This window comes from Megalobrama amblycephala, linkage group LG23 (genome assembly GCF_018812025.1).
Source record: "Megalobrama amblycephala isolate DHTTF-2021 linkage group LG23, ASM1881202v1, whole genome shotgun sequence".
Classification (NCBI taxonomy): Eukaryota; Metazoa; Chordata; class Actinopteri; order Cypriniformes; family Xenocyprididae; genus Megalobrama; species Megalobrama amblycephala.
Genome location: NC_063066.1, coordinates 8663142 through 8677936, shown reverse-complemented (window position 1 = coordinate 8677936; position 14795 = coordinate 8663142). Strand labels below are relative to the sequence as shown.

Sequence of the window (14795 nt, the reverse complement as noted above, 5' to 3'; positions counted from 1 at the left end):
TTGCCTTAAAATTGAGTTCATTGAAATTAAAAAATTTAGTTACAGTTTTTCTCAGTCGCTTTGGTGCATTTCTCACATCACTATTTACATTTGCACAACAGTTAGTTCAACCTCCACAACATTTAGTCATTTGTGCACATCATAGTAGCAGTTTCTCATTCCTTCGAACAAATTGCAAATGCTTTTGGACATGCATCAATTGCTTTCATACAACTCTCTGCTTTTTTATAACATTATCATTTCCTTATGTCATGTCAGTCAAAATTAACTATACTTGTGAATGCTGAATAGTCATTCCATATAAAACTAATAGTCCTCATTTCATTGCTTGAGTCATTACATACAAAAATGTTGAACTAGTTGTCAAAATCTGTCAAGCAAATTTTACACATTTTTTAAAAATCTTTTTTTCCTGAAAATGTCTCCTAAATTGAACAATTTCTCTCAAGTGAATCTCAACTTTCACTGATGAGAAGGGTGTGTGAAGCATTAGTTGCAACCAATGATAAGCCACTTCTCTACAATCACTGTCAGAGCTGAATCCCATAAACCCCCATTTTACAAGCATATACGAACCAAGCAGGACATAGTGTGTACCATTTCTACAATACTGTGACAGAAATGGAAGGTCAGCCTCATGGAAGAGGGGTAAGGGTGTGGGAAGAGGAAGAAGAGGCAATAGGCAGATCCCTGATGAAATCAGGGCTACAATTGTGGATCATGTTGTCAATCACGGCCTCACAATGGCTGAGGCTGGTCGAAGGGTGCAGCCAAATGTTGGGAGAACCACTGTAAATTCAATTATTCAAACATTTCGTTGGAGAACATGTGTGTATAAATGGACAGTAATTCAGCACTAAACAATCTGCACTGCACTACTGTCATCGTGTCATACATGAAGCTTGCAGTGGGACAAGATCTCGTCACTGTACATTTTACATTTAGACGTACAGCTTTACTGCATCACACATTAGTGTATTGTAGTGTACAGTAGTGTTACAGTAAAGATTTGCCATACTGTACTGCAATATTGTTTACAGTTGTGCACAGCTCTACCCAAAGGGAGTTTATGTTTGTTGCAAATAAGGGTGTATTTTTTCTTTTGCACAATGCTGTGAACAAATTAGAATTGCAAAGAGCATATGCAGTAAAAATGTGAAACATACATATTCAGTGTCTTGTACTCAGTTACCTCACTAAATACAGTAATGTGTAACTTTACTGTATTTTTCAAATGGCTGTGCAAATAGTATATAGTGCTGTCTTGAGCATTTTCAGGTAGTGTCACGAAGATCTGACTTTTTTGCATTGGAAAACACTGACAGAGTAAACTGTCATAATGAAAACATGACAAAGCCCTTTGACTATCTTGTTCATAAACAATGGTGTCAGGACTTTTCATCTTGATGACACTGACACTTTCATTGACACAAATACTTGCTTTTGAGGAATGACCTATCCATTTTGAGCAAGTGACACGCTTTTGCAGGTTATCAACTAGGTTTTGCAGTTTGTACTAATTGTTTTGAGAACTGCATTAACTGTTGTGCAAATTTAAATAGTGATGTGAGAAATGCACCAAAGCGACTGAGAAAAACTGTAATACAATGAAGGCGATTGGTTTAATCAACAGAAACTCAAAATATTATGTTATCTGAACCACATTAACTATTGAAGTTGATTTGACAAATGAAAAAATGTTGTGATAACAATTGATGAAAATAATTGTAATGTCTTCAGAAGTTCATAATGTCTTGGCATCCAAATTATTTGGGAATTATTTTTTAATAATGGCGTCTGAGACTACAAGTGCAATCCTGCCATCTAGTGGTAGATCTCCATTCACAACCCCTTTGAGAAAATAACGGAAGCAATTCAAACAAAACATTAAAATATTCCAGGTTTAATAATATTGTGGAGCATTTAAATGTAAACGTTGAACTAATCAGTAAGCGTTGAACTACTCACTGTTTCCATAGTGTAGCCACAAGACGTAAATAATACTCGGTTCTTCAAATCTAGCCTAGGAGGTCCACTGATGTTTACGGGTTGAGCTTTTATAACATTACAAAAATAACATTTCTACATTTATGCGCTGTTTTTAATCGTTCATCACCTGAGAAAAAAATCATTCTGATTCTTTCATCTCTGTCGTTCCCGTTCTCATACAATTAGAACAGTTATTAAAACGTTATAGTTATCGTTCTTGGCGGGCCTCATTCATTATAACCTAGATTTTATCAAAAATATAAAAAGGGAAAAGTAGAAATGAACTTTCAAACGAATTAAGCACTCTAGATTGACCTTAAATTACACTTAACCTGGAATATTATTTTGAGGTTAGATGTATTATCAGCTCAAGTTTCTGTGTGACCTCAAGCCAGGTCATTCAGATTTAATGTATTGTTTTATTTCACATTTACTGTGCATGGTTACTCTGAGCCTCAGTTTACCATAATGCTCAACAAGTCTAGATTCAATGAATGTCCTGCATCTGTGCTAATGTCAAATGAATGGACCAATGACAGAATGAACATAACAAAACAGTCTGCGTTAAACAGATTAGGTTTATTTCTATTATGCTGAACTGCTTTCAATGACCTCTGACTAACAAAATATGGGGGGACAAAATGAATTAAGCCAAAAAAACAAAACAAAAAAAAAGCAATCAAGTACATATACAGTATATTGGCTATGCACAACTCATCAGTCTCACATCCCGCCATAACCCAAAACAAAATGAGAGGAAAAAACCCAACCCAGATCATAAACTAATGTCCTGTGTTATCAAGTGGGATACTTAGCAAACTCTCCTGGAAAAATGAAAGGAACTAAAAGAATGGATATTAAAGGAAAAGAAGGCTAATATCAAACATGGAAAGAGATATTGTGATTTGGAAAGAGGGAAGGTATGGAATTCCCTGTGACGTCTGTCTAATGGGGCGAATACAATATCTGCACTTTGGGAAATGAAACTAAACCAGGGTGTGAATCACAAAAAATTCAACTTATATCAACATGACGAAAGAAAATGCCAAAGGTGACTGTCAGCCTGAAGCTTTCTGGAAGATGTACCATGCAGGTATAACAACCACATCAAGGATCCGCATTAAATGTACAAACATAAAAACATGAGAAAAGATGCCCCAAAAGACAAGAACATCGATGTAAACGGTTGATTGAAAAAATCATCAATTGCTGTATCAAACGTTACACCACGCTGACACCATTCGTGAGGTGTACTGTTACACAATATGTGGTGAGATGGCAAAGCCCCTCCCTCCCCATTCACAGCTTCTTTTATAATATAGAAAAACAGAGTTTGGGAATTAAAACATAGGTAAATTTCTCATACTATGTTCTACATTAAGAAATTGTACTCAATATGTGTTGCATAAAATTATTAAAGGCCCTGATGTCTACATATGCACCAATCAAATATGGCCTTCTTTAATTGTCGTATTTAATATCTAGCACCGATGAATAGGATAAAAATGATTCCTCTGTAAGGAGAGAGTGCTAATCTAACGCACTCAGACCATTACATTAATGTGATAAGAGTTACTAATGTCAAGCTCTCAAACTGAAGCCAATTTATACACCCCTAAAACAGAATAAACCACAAAAAATTTTTTTTAAAAAAATTGTCAGACTGCTGGTTTTAAACTAATAGAGTAAAAACCATCTGATCAAATTATTAAATAAAAGTTAACCCTTCTATTACAGAAAAGGTACAAGTTGAAAAGAAAGGGCATTAAAACTGTATGGTTTGCTCTGGAGCGACATGCTATAGTGTTCATTGGCAGTTTACAAGTTTTTTAGGAACTACAAATGCATACATTAAATCTCTCGTAATAAACTGCAACATTAGATATATTTCTGCAATGTTAAAATATATACGTGACGTTGGCTTGCATAAATGACTCATTTAATTTAGACAAGGCCGTGAGCACTGAAGTCATAACATGATTATCTCATTACTTCCTAACAGAAGTTGTTTTAATTATTATTTTTCATAACCCTGAGAGTGAAACATTGGATTAATCCTTTTTTCGGTTGGACCAGTCTTGTGTTTTGAGATGAAATCATTGCCTAGAAAAGCTCATGATGCAACCTAGAAAACTGAGCTTTTCTTTTCTTTTTAGCACAAACAGTTATAGCATATTTAAACTTTTGGAACATTGTATTCTGATAAATGTAATCATGCAATCAATCAAATTAAGATTTAGTTTACATGTTGATTTTTCGGAAAGGTTTTGTAAAGCTTATTTGCACTGCAATTCGTCCATCCATCCAACATGCAGTCCTTAGTGTTCCTTTGGTTATTGTATAAAATCTATATGCATCTCATCTTTTACAAAAATAAAAGATTACATAGAAAATGACCGTTAAAAAAGCTAATTAACAGCATGTTTTCTTATTATTAGTCTCTGTTAACGATAATGCTCCAATCTAGATTAGAATTGTAGTCGTTATATCCAACTGTTTTTGTTCTTTAATAACATTTTTTTTTTTTTTAACAAAACAAGAGTAGTGCTGTTTATGAAAAACTGATCAATGAGAAAATAGTTTTTTTCCTCTGTGCCTCTGTGAACACAGTCAAACATGCCAGAGGAACCATAACCTCAGTATCGTAGCCATGTTTCTTCAAGATTCGCTTCAAACTCGCATATAACTCAAAAAACAAACTTTTTTTTGTGCCTTAATGAAATGATTCACCATAACCTTGAATTCTCTTGTCAGTGTGTTGGAATCAAGTTTCGGGAGCATTAAACATATTTGCACGCACACAAATGTACACACACGCCCTCCCGCACACACACACAAAAAAATCTTCAGATATTGCATCCTGCATAAGGGAACCGAGTTTCCAACAATAACACTATACCATTAAACCTGTTGGCAGGATTAAAAGATGCATCAAAATGCCCTGTGAAAAAAAATCACATTTCTTCATACTGTTGTTATCACTAACAAACACTTAAGAGCAGACAGTTAAATCATCATTCAGTTATCAGCCTCTTCGACACATATCACAGGAAAAAAAAAAAAAAATCTTTTTGAGAGCAGATGTCATAAAAGCCACACATTGCACATTGAACACCACAGCTTCACCAAACACCTTGAAGCTTTCAGCAAAAGTTTCACCTCTTTGTTGCACAAGTATGCATCATAATCGCTGAGAGAGCGCTTTTGCACGCTGCACAGTGTTCTGGGGTTGGTGAAACCATCGTCACTTAATGTTGTTCTCAACTTAACATTCCTGTGGTGCCATGTTGTGTTCGTCCTCAGAGGGGCTGAGAGCAACAGCAACGTTAGGCCAGCTGTGGAAGTCACTCCATCAATGCAGAATCGCGGATGCTCAGACTTCTCCACTGCTGTTCAACGAACAAGAGTTCACATCAAGAAAAGCTGCAAAGTTTGATCCTCCTGGCTGAATGACTTCCATTATCAGAGTGAAGATCAAGGAGTACCATCTCCATCTTACACTGTGCATCATAGGCATTTAATGCAATACACATGATTAGCTGTTTATTAGTTGTGCTTCTTTAGTCCAAGATTGGCCCAAAAAATGCACCTTTCAAATAAAAAAAATAAAAAAAATGTTGCACATATAAGACAAGAAGAGAAAAAAAATATGTTTCAAGACCATGTTATCTGTGTCCAACAGCACACTCTTCAGTTGACATTGGCACTTGACGTGTATGAGGTTTGATTTTGTCATCTAATTGAAAGTTCTGACACAAGACTTCTTGGCCAAGTGCGTGTTGTCCTTAGCCAAAGCAGTTTATGTATTTGAGGTACAATGGCAAATGCAGAGGCAAAAAAATTGAGAATATGTTCTGGCAATGTGCCATGTCGGTTTTCGAGGTTGTTTTAAGGATGGGGGATAATCCTGTAAAAAAAAAAATAAAGAGAAAAGACATTAACATATTAGGAGAAATTATTGAAACTCAAGGAATTGTTCACAAAAAAAGTGAATTCTTCTACAGAACTCAAAAAGAAGATACTTGAAGGATGTTTCAACCATTTTTTTTAATAAAAGGGTTAGTTCACCCCCGAAAAATGAAAATTCTGTCATTAATTACTCACTCTAATGGTGTTCCAAACCCGTAAGACCTTCGTTCATCTTCGGAACACAAATTAAGATATTTTTGATGACATCCAAGAGGTTTTTTCTCCCACACAGAAAGCAACGAAATTACCACATTCAAGGTCCAGAGAAGTAGTAAAGTTAGGTTAAAATAGTCAATGTGACTACAGTGGTTCAACCTCAATGTTATGAAGTGACGAGAATACTTTTTCTGCGCAAAATGTACTTTTTACGACTGAATGCCAGCTCAGTATTAGCCGAGGCTGTGTTCATGTAAGCACCACAATGCATGCGCGTGATGCTGATGCAGGAGCCGGCCAATAGTGAGCCGACGTTCGGACGTAAACACGAAGGCTCTGCAATGCGTTCACTGCGCCAACTGCATAACAGACTGACAGGGAAGAGAAAAAAAATAAAGTCGTTTTTGTTTTTGCGCACAAAAAGTATTCTCGTCTCTTCACAACATTAAGGTTGAACCACTGTAGTCACGTTGGCTATGTTAACCATGTTTTTACTACTTCTCTGGACCTTGAATGTGTTAATTTCGTTGCTTTGTATGGAAGATAAAAAAAAACCTCTTGGATTTCATCAAAAATATCTTAATTTGTGTTCTGAAGATAAACGAAGGTCTTACGAGTGTGGAACAACATGAGGATGAGTAATTAATGACAGAAATTTAATTTTTGGGTGAACTAACCCTTTAAATTCAATGGGGCCCAAAACAATGTTTGACCCAGCTGACATTCATTACAAGACATTTTCATAATGTCTTCTTATGTGCTCTGAAAAAAAGTAAGTCATACAGGTTTGGAACGACATGAGGGTGAGTAGGTGTCATTTTTTGGTGAACTATCCATTTAAAACAAACCAAAATTCCAATGCATTACCTGTTCTCATTTTTAATAATGGAGTTAGCTGGGCACCCAGTTATGGGAGGAGCTCTGTGTGGTCGCTGGCCCAGGATAGCCCTGTCCACCCTGTATGATGGGGTCAAAGTTGAAGTCAACCAAGTCTCCATCCATAAGATCACTGTTGATAATATATTCCACATCACAGTCCAGGTTTTCAGTGAACATCTCAATATCCAAGTCTGTAGGCAGGCGGTCCTGGGAGGGTATGAAGCAGGGCGCTGTCGCAAACTGGCCTAGACCTTGCAGGCCTCCGTTCCCACCGGGTGAGGGGAGCGCTCCATGCTGCAGAAGCCCAGCGCCTGGCACCTGATGCTGGGTCTTTACTGTTGCGAGCTGAGGCGGTTCCTGGTTCATGGATGAGTGCATCATTCCATAGCCCATCTGTGAGTGCTGGAGTTGGGTTTGAGTTTGGAGGCTCATCTGCCCCACCGTGCTTGTGTCAATGCCTTTGCTCAACATCATCTGACCTGCTTTAGCTTGGCTGCTGGACATAGATCCCGCAAGCCCCAAAAGGCTGCCACCTCCTTGGCTCGGCATGAGAGGATCCATCTGGGTCATCATGACATCGCTGGGTGGGGGCGAATCGGAGGTCAGGAGAGCTTCGAGGCTGGAGGGCACACGAGTACTGAAACCACTGTGACCAGGACCAGGCAGAGGGCTGAAGAGGGAGTTTCCGAAGCTTGAAGGGCTTGTGCTGGATCCGGCGCTGGGTTGAACCGAGCTCTGCGGACCTGGTGGAGTGGATCCCTGTGAAGCCTTCGTTGGCTGCAGCTGCCTAAAGGAGGAAAAGCTGGACCCTCGAGGCAGCAGAGTGGATGCAGAAGGCAGCGGTTGAGGCGGGGCAGGGGGAGCTGTGCTTGGGCTCGCACCCCCTTGCGGACCCGTCATTAAAGTGAGCCCGTCGATCAAATCCAGTTCTTCCATGAGGGTCTCAGTTAGTGTTGGGGGAAGATTCCCTGTAGAATAGCCACCAAGAAGGCCGTCCTCAGGTAGGTCATCCTCATCCTCCTGCCCCGTGGCAATGGGAGAAAGCCTACCGCTCAGTGTGCTGGCATTGGAGCTTGTGCGTGGCCTGAAACTCGTCCACATGTCAGGGTCATCCAGGTTGCCACGAGAGGAAGGGCTGCTGCTGTTCACTCCCCACTTTCCAAACTGACCCGGAGGACCGGGACTGTCTGCACCGCTGGGGCCGGAAGCACCCTCACCCTGCAGGGCACCTCCAGAGCCTCCAATCCCAGTTGCTCCGGCTTGCTTTTTAGTCTGTTTTGCTCGCATACGACTTTTAAGCAGTTTGCTGCTGTTGTCCATGGAGGCGGCGCGGCGGCGAGGGGCTTTGCCGGTCTTGCCACCCTCAGGGTTGAGCATCCACCAAGAGCTCTTTCCTGTGGACTCATTGTGCACTCGCAGGAACTTGTTGTGGAGCGATAAATTGTGGCGAATGGAGTTCTAAATAGGACAAAAAAATAAATCAAATCTAAAATTTAAACAACATGAAATAGAAATGTTACTGCATAACAAGATTTAGGACTGAAAATATTATCATCAGGGTTTGAAATTAAATCCTGCCAATCAACCGTGGCAGGTAATGTTATGAACTCACTGACAAATTAGGTGGGTTTTTGATCATGTTCTATCAATCACACTCAAAAGTCTCACTACCTAGTTGTCCGTAGTCCAAAAAATATGCTCAACTTTTGCGTGTCACTGTACAGACCTAAGCGTGCCACACGAGTCCTGAAAAGTGAAGCCAAAGTGTCTTGATCGCCCCCAGGTGGCTGAAACCACGCCCTCTCCATGTATTCCAATGGGACGTGAGACAAACTAAACTACGGAGCCCCGCACATGACATGCAAGAAATTACTAATTCGTTCCCTCGATTTACTAAAACGTGCGCACAACTCGATTTACTAAATATTTCAGAATAGTAAATTGTGCGCACGTTTTAGTAAATCGAGGGAACGAATGAATAAATTGTGCGCACGATTTAGCCTACTTTTTTTCCCCGTACTAAACAATTAAATTACACTTCAATCTTTTTTTCCCCCAAAAACAATTTCTGTCATTTTAGGCAGTTTTCAATCACGCTGGTGTTAGTTCAAGTGTTCGTTCTTTAAATAAGTTTGGTTTTAGTTCACTAAAAACTAAAAGTGCGGACCTTCTAAAAGCGTCTTTATTACGAAACATTTATCATCATGAAATAATATTGCTTTGGTATAACTTTGTCATCATGATATGATATTTTGGAGCAGGATTTTAATTATCATTAACGGGTTATCTTTTTTTAATGTGTGTCAGTGGAGGAGAGGCTTTGTTGCGCTGTAATAAAAAGATTTCGATTTTGATAATGTGGTTTATTTCTGACTGTTTTGTTTTGGCTAGCAGAAGTTCTTAATGGCCGATAATTAAAATTTCAAACCCTGATTATTAATATTAAAATGTATTAATCAATACTTTCTTCTACATACCTTCCACCCAGCAGAACTGTTACTGTCTCCTTTGTCCTTAAAATACGGCACCGTTTTTACCATCCAATCATAGATCTGCGCCAGAGTAAGTCGTTTTTCTGGAGAGTTTTCAATCGCCTGGCTGATCAGATCTGCGTAGGACTGATTACCCCAGGCATTACGCCGGGAAGTGCCTTTTCGAGGTGTGGCCCCGCCCACTCCAGCGACGACCCCGCCCTCCGAGAGCGCTACTTTCTCAGGCTCGGATATGATTGGCTGAGGCTCGTGTTTATCATCTTCGGCGGGCGGAGTTCCAGCAGCAGACTCTGATCCGTCTGGGCCCCCTGCTTTGACAGCTGAGATGTCGGGTCTAGGCAACGGCCATGTACATGACCTCGGTCTGCTCTGCGGCTCAAAATCTGGGTCAATCGGGGGTACGTTCTCTTCCTCCATTGTGCGACGCAATCCAGATAATTTCAGACGAAGGCTGGATTTCAGTGAAATAGTTTCGAGGCGATGCTTTTAAAAAAACACGGTTCAATACACCAACCGGGCGATGGATGGTATGACTATTTATAACTAAAATAATCTTGTTTAGGATTTTTCGCTTGATATATTACACTACAGTATCAAGACTAAATTTAACCGTGACTGTCTATGGTAACAGAGCACATTCGTAATAATCTGAACACACCAATATAGCGTCAGTTAATCCTCAGATTGGAGATTAAAGGGGCCAAATAATCTCCTTAATAGTAACTAACATAAACCTTCTGATTTACATAGAGCAAACGAGGATAGGATGGGGGTCTCTTTGTTTATGTAGAAAGAACAAAGGAAATTCACTACACATCAAAACAGCTGGATTGTCAAGAGCAACTACTGAAATAAACCACTGGAAAGAAGACGCGCTGATACTCTATGAACTTTTCATAGATATTTAAACACAGATAAAAACAATCACTGAGGCAGTTAAATAACTAAATTCGTGAAACCAATCATAACATACGCTGTAATTGCTAAAATATCCACCTCCAGCTGGTTCCTATGGTTGATTGGTTTTCGCAATTAGACTTTTTTAGAACAAAGTAGACCAATTGATAAACTCTACAAAAAGCTATAAACGCGTCGTACACTAGCTGCTCTTGTAAACTGAGTGTATTTCTATATAATGTAAAAATACTGTACTTGTAAACGAATTCAAGTGAATGGAAATTACTTGTTAGAGCTGCCTGTCAAAATCAACAAAGCAATATTATGTTATTAATCGGGATCCATTATTAAGTTAAAAACAAATAAATGCAAGGTTTAAAACAAACCAGCAAGAATGTTAACTTAAATCGCCAAAAAGAAGCCGTACGAATAAAACGCGCTTTAACTTAAATCATCACGAACAAAATGTACATGTTTAAAAAATACCAAGATAATATCTTAGAGGAGTGCTCGATCATATTTTGGTTTTTTACCATACAATAAAAATCTAAGTTACTGTCGTTCAAGTTTGCACGGTCCTCCACGCTGTGTGCTGGCGCGTGTCACCATCTGCCATGTTCCTCGAGACGCAGCTACACACGATGCTCGCGCGGGCACATCTAAGCCGAACGTGTCCGTTCCGTTGAAGCCTTCCCAAATCTCACTACAGTCGATGTGTTCTTCGAAAAGATAAAAAGTTGCAGCCCGTCCGCTTCTTGACAATCACCGGCCTCTGGGACCAAACTCGAAAGCGTAGTTTTACTATGGAGAGAGTAACTAGATGGACACCTAGTTAGCCAACTCCAGTTTTTATGAGTTAAAATCCCTCCGGTAAAAGTCGAAGAAACCTGCTTTTTTTCATTAACTCGGTCGTCTCTTGAAATTAACGCGAAATCGTTTCCCTTCTGCTGTTAATGGAGATGGACAAACAGCTATTCCTCGTAGATCTTTCTTGTTTTGTTTTGTTTTGACTCGAGGCGAAGACTCCCTTCTGACGTCTGTTTACCACTGCCAGACAACGCGTCCTGCGCATGCGTCAAAGGGATTGATGGGAATTGCAGTCAGTCATGTGATAAATTGTGCAGCGTAAACACAACCAGAGGGAATCGGGATCCCGAAAAAGACTGAGCACACAAAACGTTATGTAATAGTTTATAAATATGTGTGTGCGTGCGATAGGGAGTCCTGGCTGGGAGATGGTTTTGTCATTTTAGGGTCTCTATGTTGTTTTGAAGCGGGTGAAGATCCTTAATAATCCCCTATAGACCTCCGATGGAATGCTGTGCGCGAGATCCCCTGACCTCATGATGATGGTTCCCGTTGAAATTGCAATCTCGTTTTTCAATTAAGATCAAGTGGATGGAAGCTATTTTTATGCTAGATGTTTACGCCAGTATGAAGACGCGCCATTATTTGAAACTATTGAAATTAGATTGAATTAAAAGTTGATATACAGCAAATTTAGGCTACATTTTGAAGAGCCCACTTCTTGGTGTTATGTAACCTCCACTGAATGTAATCATTTTAAAACGGACTTTAATTTTGTGACTGTTGTTATTTTTAGATCAGCTGTTGCACGTAAGTTTTTAAATGCATGTTAGTTGTCTCGCACTAATCTGCCATGAGAACTACAATACCCATAGGACCTTCCAAAGCATTGCCTCTTTTCCCAGAATTGCGGCGAGGACACAGTATGATGCAACTCTTCAGGTTTCCCAATGTTAGTGAAAACCAATATTAGAAAGTAATTGATTCATTTAGATATTATTTTAATTGAACAGTCCGTTAGACCAAGAACACATTATAACACCACTATTTATTAATAATAATAATAATAATAATAAAAATCATTAGCTGACACCACACTAGTGCTCATTATAAATTCTATATGTTTTCAATGAAAAGTTATATTAACCGTTTGACATTAAAATTAACGTTTAAGATATCTTTTCTTTTGTGGTTTCATTATTTGTACGCGCTACATACTCAAAACCAGTACTGAAGTTTGACAAAGAAAAGTGAAATAAATGTTAAAATAACTAAGTGTTAAATACTAGTTTTGTGGTTGGGAAAATATATATATAATTTTACTTTGCAGTTAGGGTAGATCATGAATTGCTATGTCACCACTACCAATAATAAGACAAACTATGACAGTAGTAGGTGCGTCCTAATTCGCGTACTTATGCACTATTCTATGACGTTTTTAAGTATAAATAGTGCGAGTAGTTTGTTCACACAGAAAATTCCAAAAAGAAAAAGTGTACTTTAAATACCCGGATGATGCACAAAATTAACAGAAAAAACGAAGTGTGGAATGTTGGACACTTCATGCACTCAACTGTCGCAGCTTTAATTACGTGGTGGAGGGGAAGGGAGGATCGGACTCTGTTGTTAAACGACAAAATAACCTTATATAATTCGCGCACTACATGGAGGAGTGCATAGTGCACAAGTAGCTACATAGTGTATAAGTGCATAGTGTATAATGCGTCATTTGGGACGCAACTAAAGACTATAGAATAACGCAAGACTCGTCACTCGTATTATTTTGAATGGGAGAAAGTGCAACGCGCAATATGGCGGAATAAGTCCCGCCTTCTAAGTAAGAGCCAATCGCCAATTGGTAAAGTCAGCGCATCACTGCAGCGGCCGTTAGAAGCTCCGGTTCTTATAGAAACAGTCAGACTCGCGCCTCCGAAATGAGGCACAAGAGACGCGCATTTAGGACTGCGCATGTGCATTAACTTGATCCAGCCTGAAAAATATAGTTTTTTGTCATGATTCGAGCGTTTAGAAACAAAATTTATGAGACAGTTGTCGTCAGATTTCATTGGTGACAAATATGAAATTTAATCGAAAGCTTGGCGAACAGCTTTGGAGAATTTGATGTTTCCCTATTCAGAGAGATTGGAGCTGCACTTGAATGCCCGAGAGGCGTTTCAAAAGATGGCCGACCGAGTAAAATGACTGGTCTTAAAGGGACTTACGATCCATTTACTAACTAGCCTTTTGATGTCACAGAACATTCATTAGTCAAAATTAAGTGATTTAATACATAATTTCAGACTTTTTACAGTCCCTTCTGTTTCTTTTCATTTTACAAAAATGTCCCAAAACAATTCCTTATTGCTTTAATTAAAGGATTAGTCCACTTTTAAATAAACTTTTCCTGATAATTTACTCACCCCCATGTCATCCAAGATGTTCATGTCTTTCTTTCTTCAGTCGAAAAGAAATTAAGGTTTTTGAGGAAAACATTCCAGGATTATTCTCCTTATAGGCCATACTTCAATGGCCTCCAGACGGTTGAAGGTCAAAATTACAGTTTCAGAGCAGCTTCAAAGGGCTTTAAACGATACCAGACGAGGAATAAGGGTCTTATCTAGCGAAACGATCAGACATTTTCAGAAAAAAATGTAAATGTATATGCTTTATATAAACAAATAATTGCCTTGAACGTACTTCTGCTTTCTGCATTCTTCAAAACGCTTACGCTGTATGACCTACGCCTTCCCTATTCAACTTACAGAAAAAAAATGAAACTGGCGCCGCGTTTGTTCCGTAAGTTGAATAGGGAAGGCGTAGGACATACAGCGTGAGCATTTTGAAGAATGCAGAAAGCGGAAGTACGTTCAAGGCGATCATTTGTTTATATAAAGCATATACATTTACATTTTTTTCTGAAAATGACAGATAGTTTCGCTAGATAAGACCCTTATTCCTCGTCTGGTATCGTTTAAAGCCCTTTGAAGTTGCACTGAAACTGTCATTTTGACCTTTAACCGTCTGGAGGCCATTGAAGTCCACTATATGGAGAAAAATCCTGGAATGTTTTCATCAAAAACCTTAATTTCTTTTCAACTGATGAAAGAAAGACATGGACATCTTGGATGACATGGGGGTGAGTAAATTATCAGGAAAAGTTTCAGTGCAGCTTCAAAGAGCTTTAAACGATACCAGACGAGGAATAAGGGATTTATCTAGAGAAACAATCGGTCATCGAAAAAAATACAACTGCATATGCTTTATAAACACATATTATCGCCTTGCACGTGCTTCCGCTTTCTGCATTCTACGCCTTCCCTATTCTACTTACGGAAAAAAAACGAAACTGGCGCTGCGTTCATTCTGTAAGTAGAATAGGGAAGATGACATGGAGGTGAGTAAATTATCAGGAAAATTTTATTTAAAAGTGGACTAATCCTTTAAGGAAGTTTGCTCTAGTAGACTAAGGGTGCTTTCACACTTGGTTCGATTGCCTGGACCGAACCTGAGTTCGATTGCTCCCCCCTCCCCCTGCCCCCACTGGACTGTGTTCACATTATATTATTTGGGTCCGACCCGCGGTTCGTTTGCGTCATCAAACCAGCA

At 39.1% G+C, this 14795-nt stretch overlaps 1 protein-coding gene across 1 annotated transcript; it reads right to left on the bottom strand.

Moving 5' to 3' along the window:
• Positions 1 to 2549: 2549 nt before the first annotated feature.
• Positions 2550 to 11459, bottom strand: foxo4 (forkhead box O4). The gene is made up of 3 exons (XM_048175885.1): positions 9471 to 11459; positions 6982 to 8451; positions 2550 to 5896 (listed from the first exon to the last, which is right to left on the bottom strand). The coding sequence occupies exons 1-2, from the start codon at positions 9900 to 9902 to the stop codon at positions 7006 to 7008; spliced, it is 1878 nt and encodes a 625-aa protein (XP_048031842.1). The 5' UTR covers positions 9903 to 11459; the 3' UTR covers positions 2550 to 5896; positions 6982 to 7005.
• Positions 11460 to 14795: the final 3336 nt, after the last annotated feature.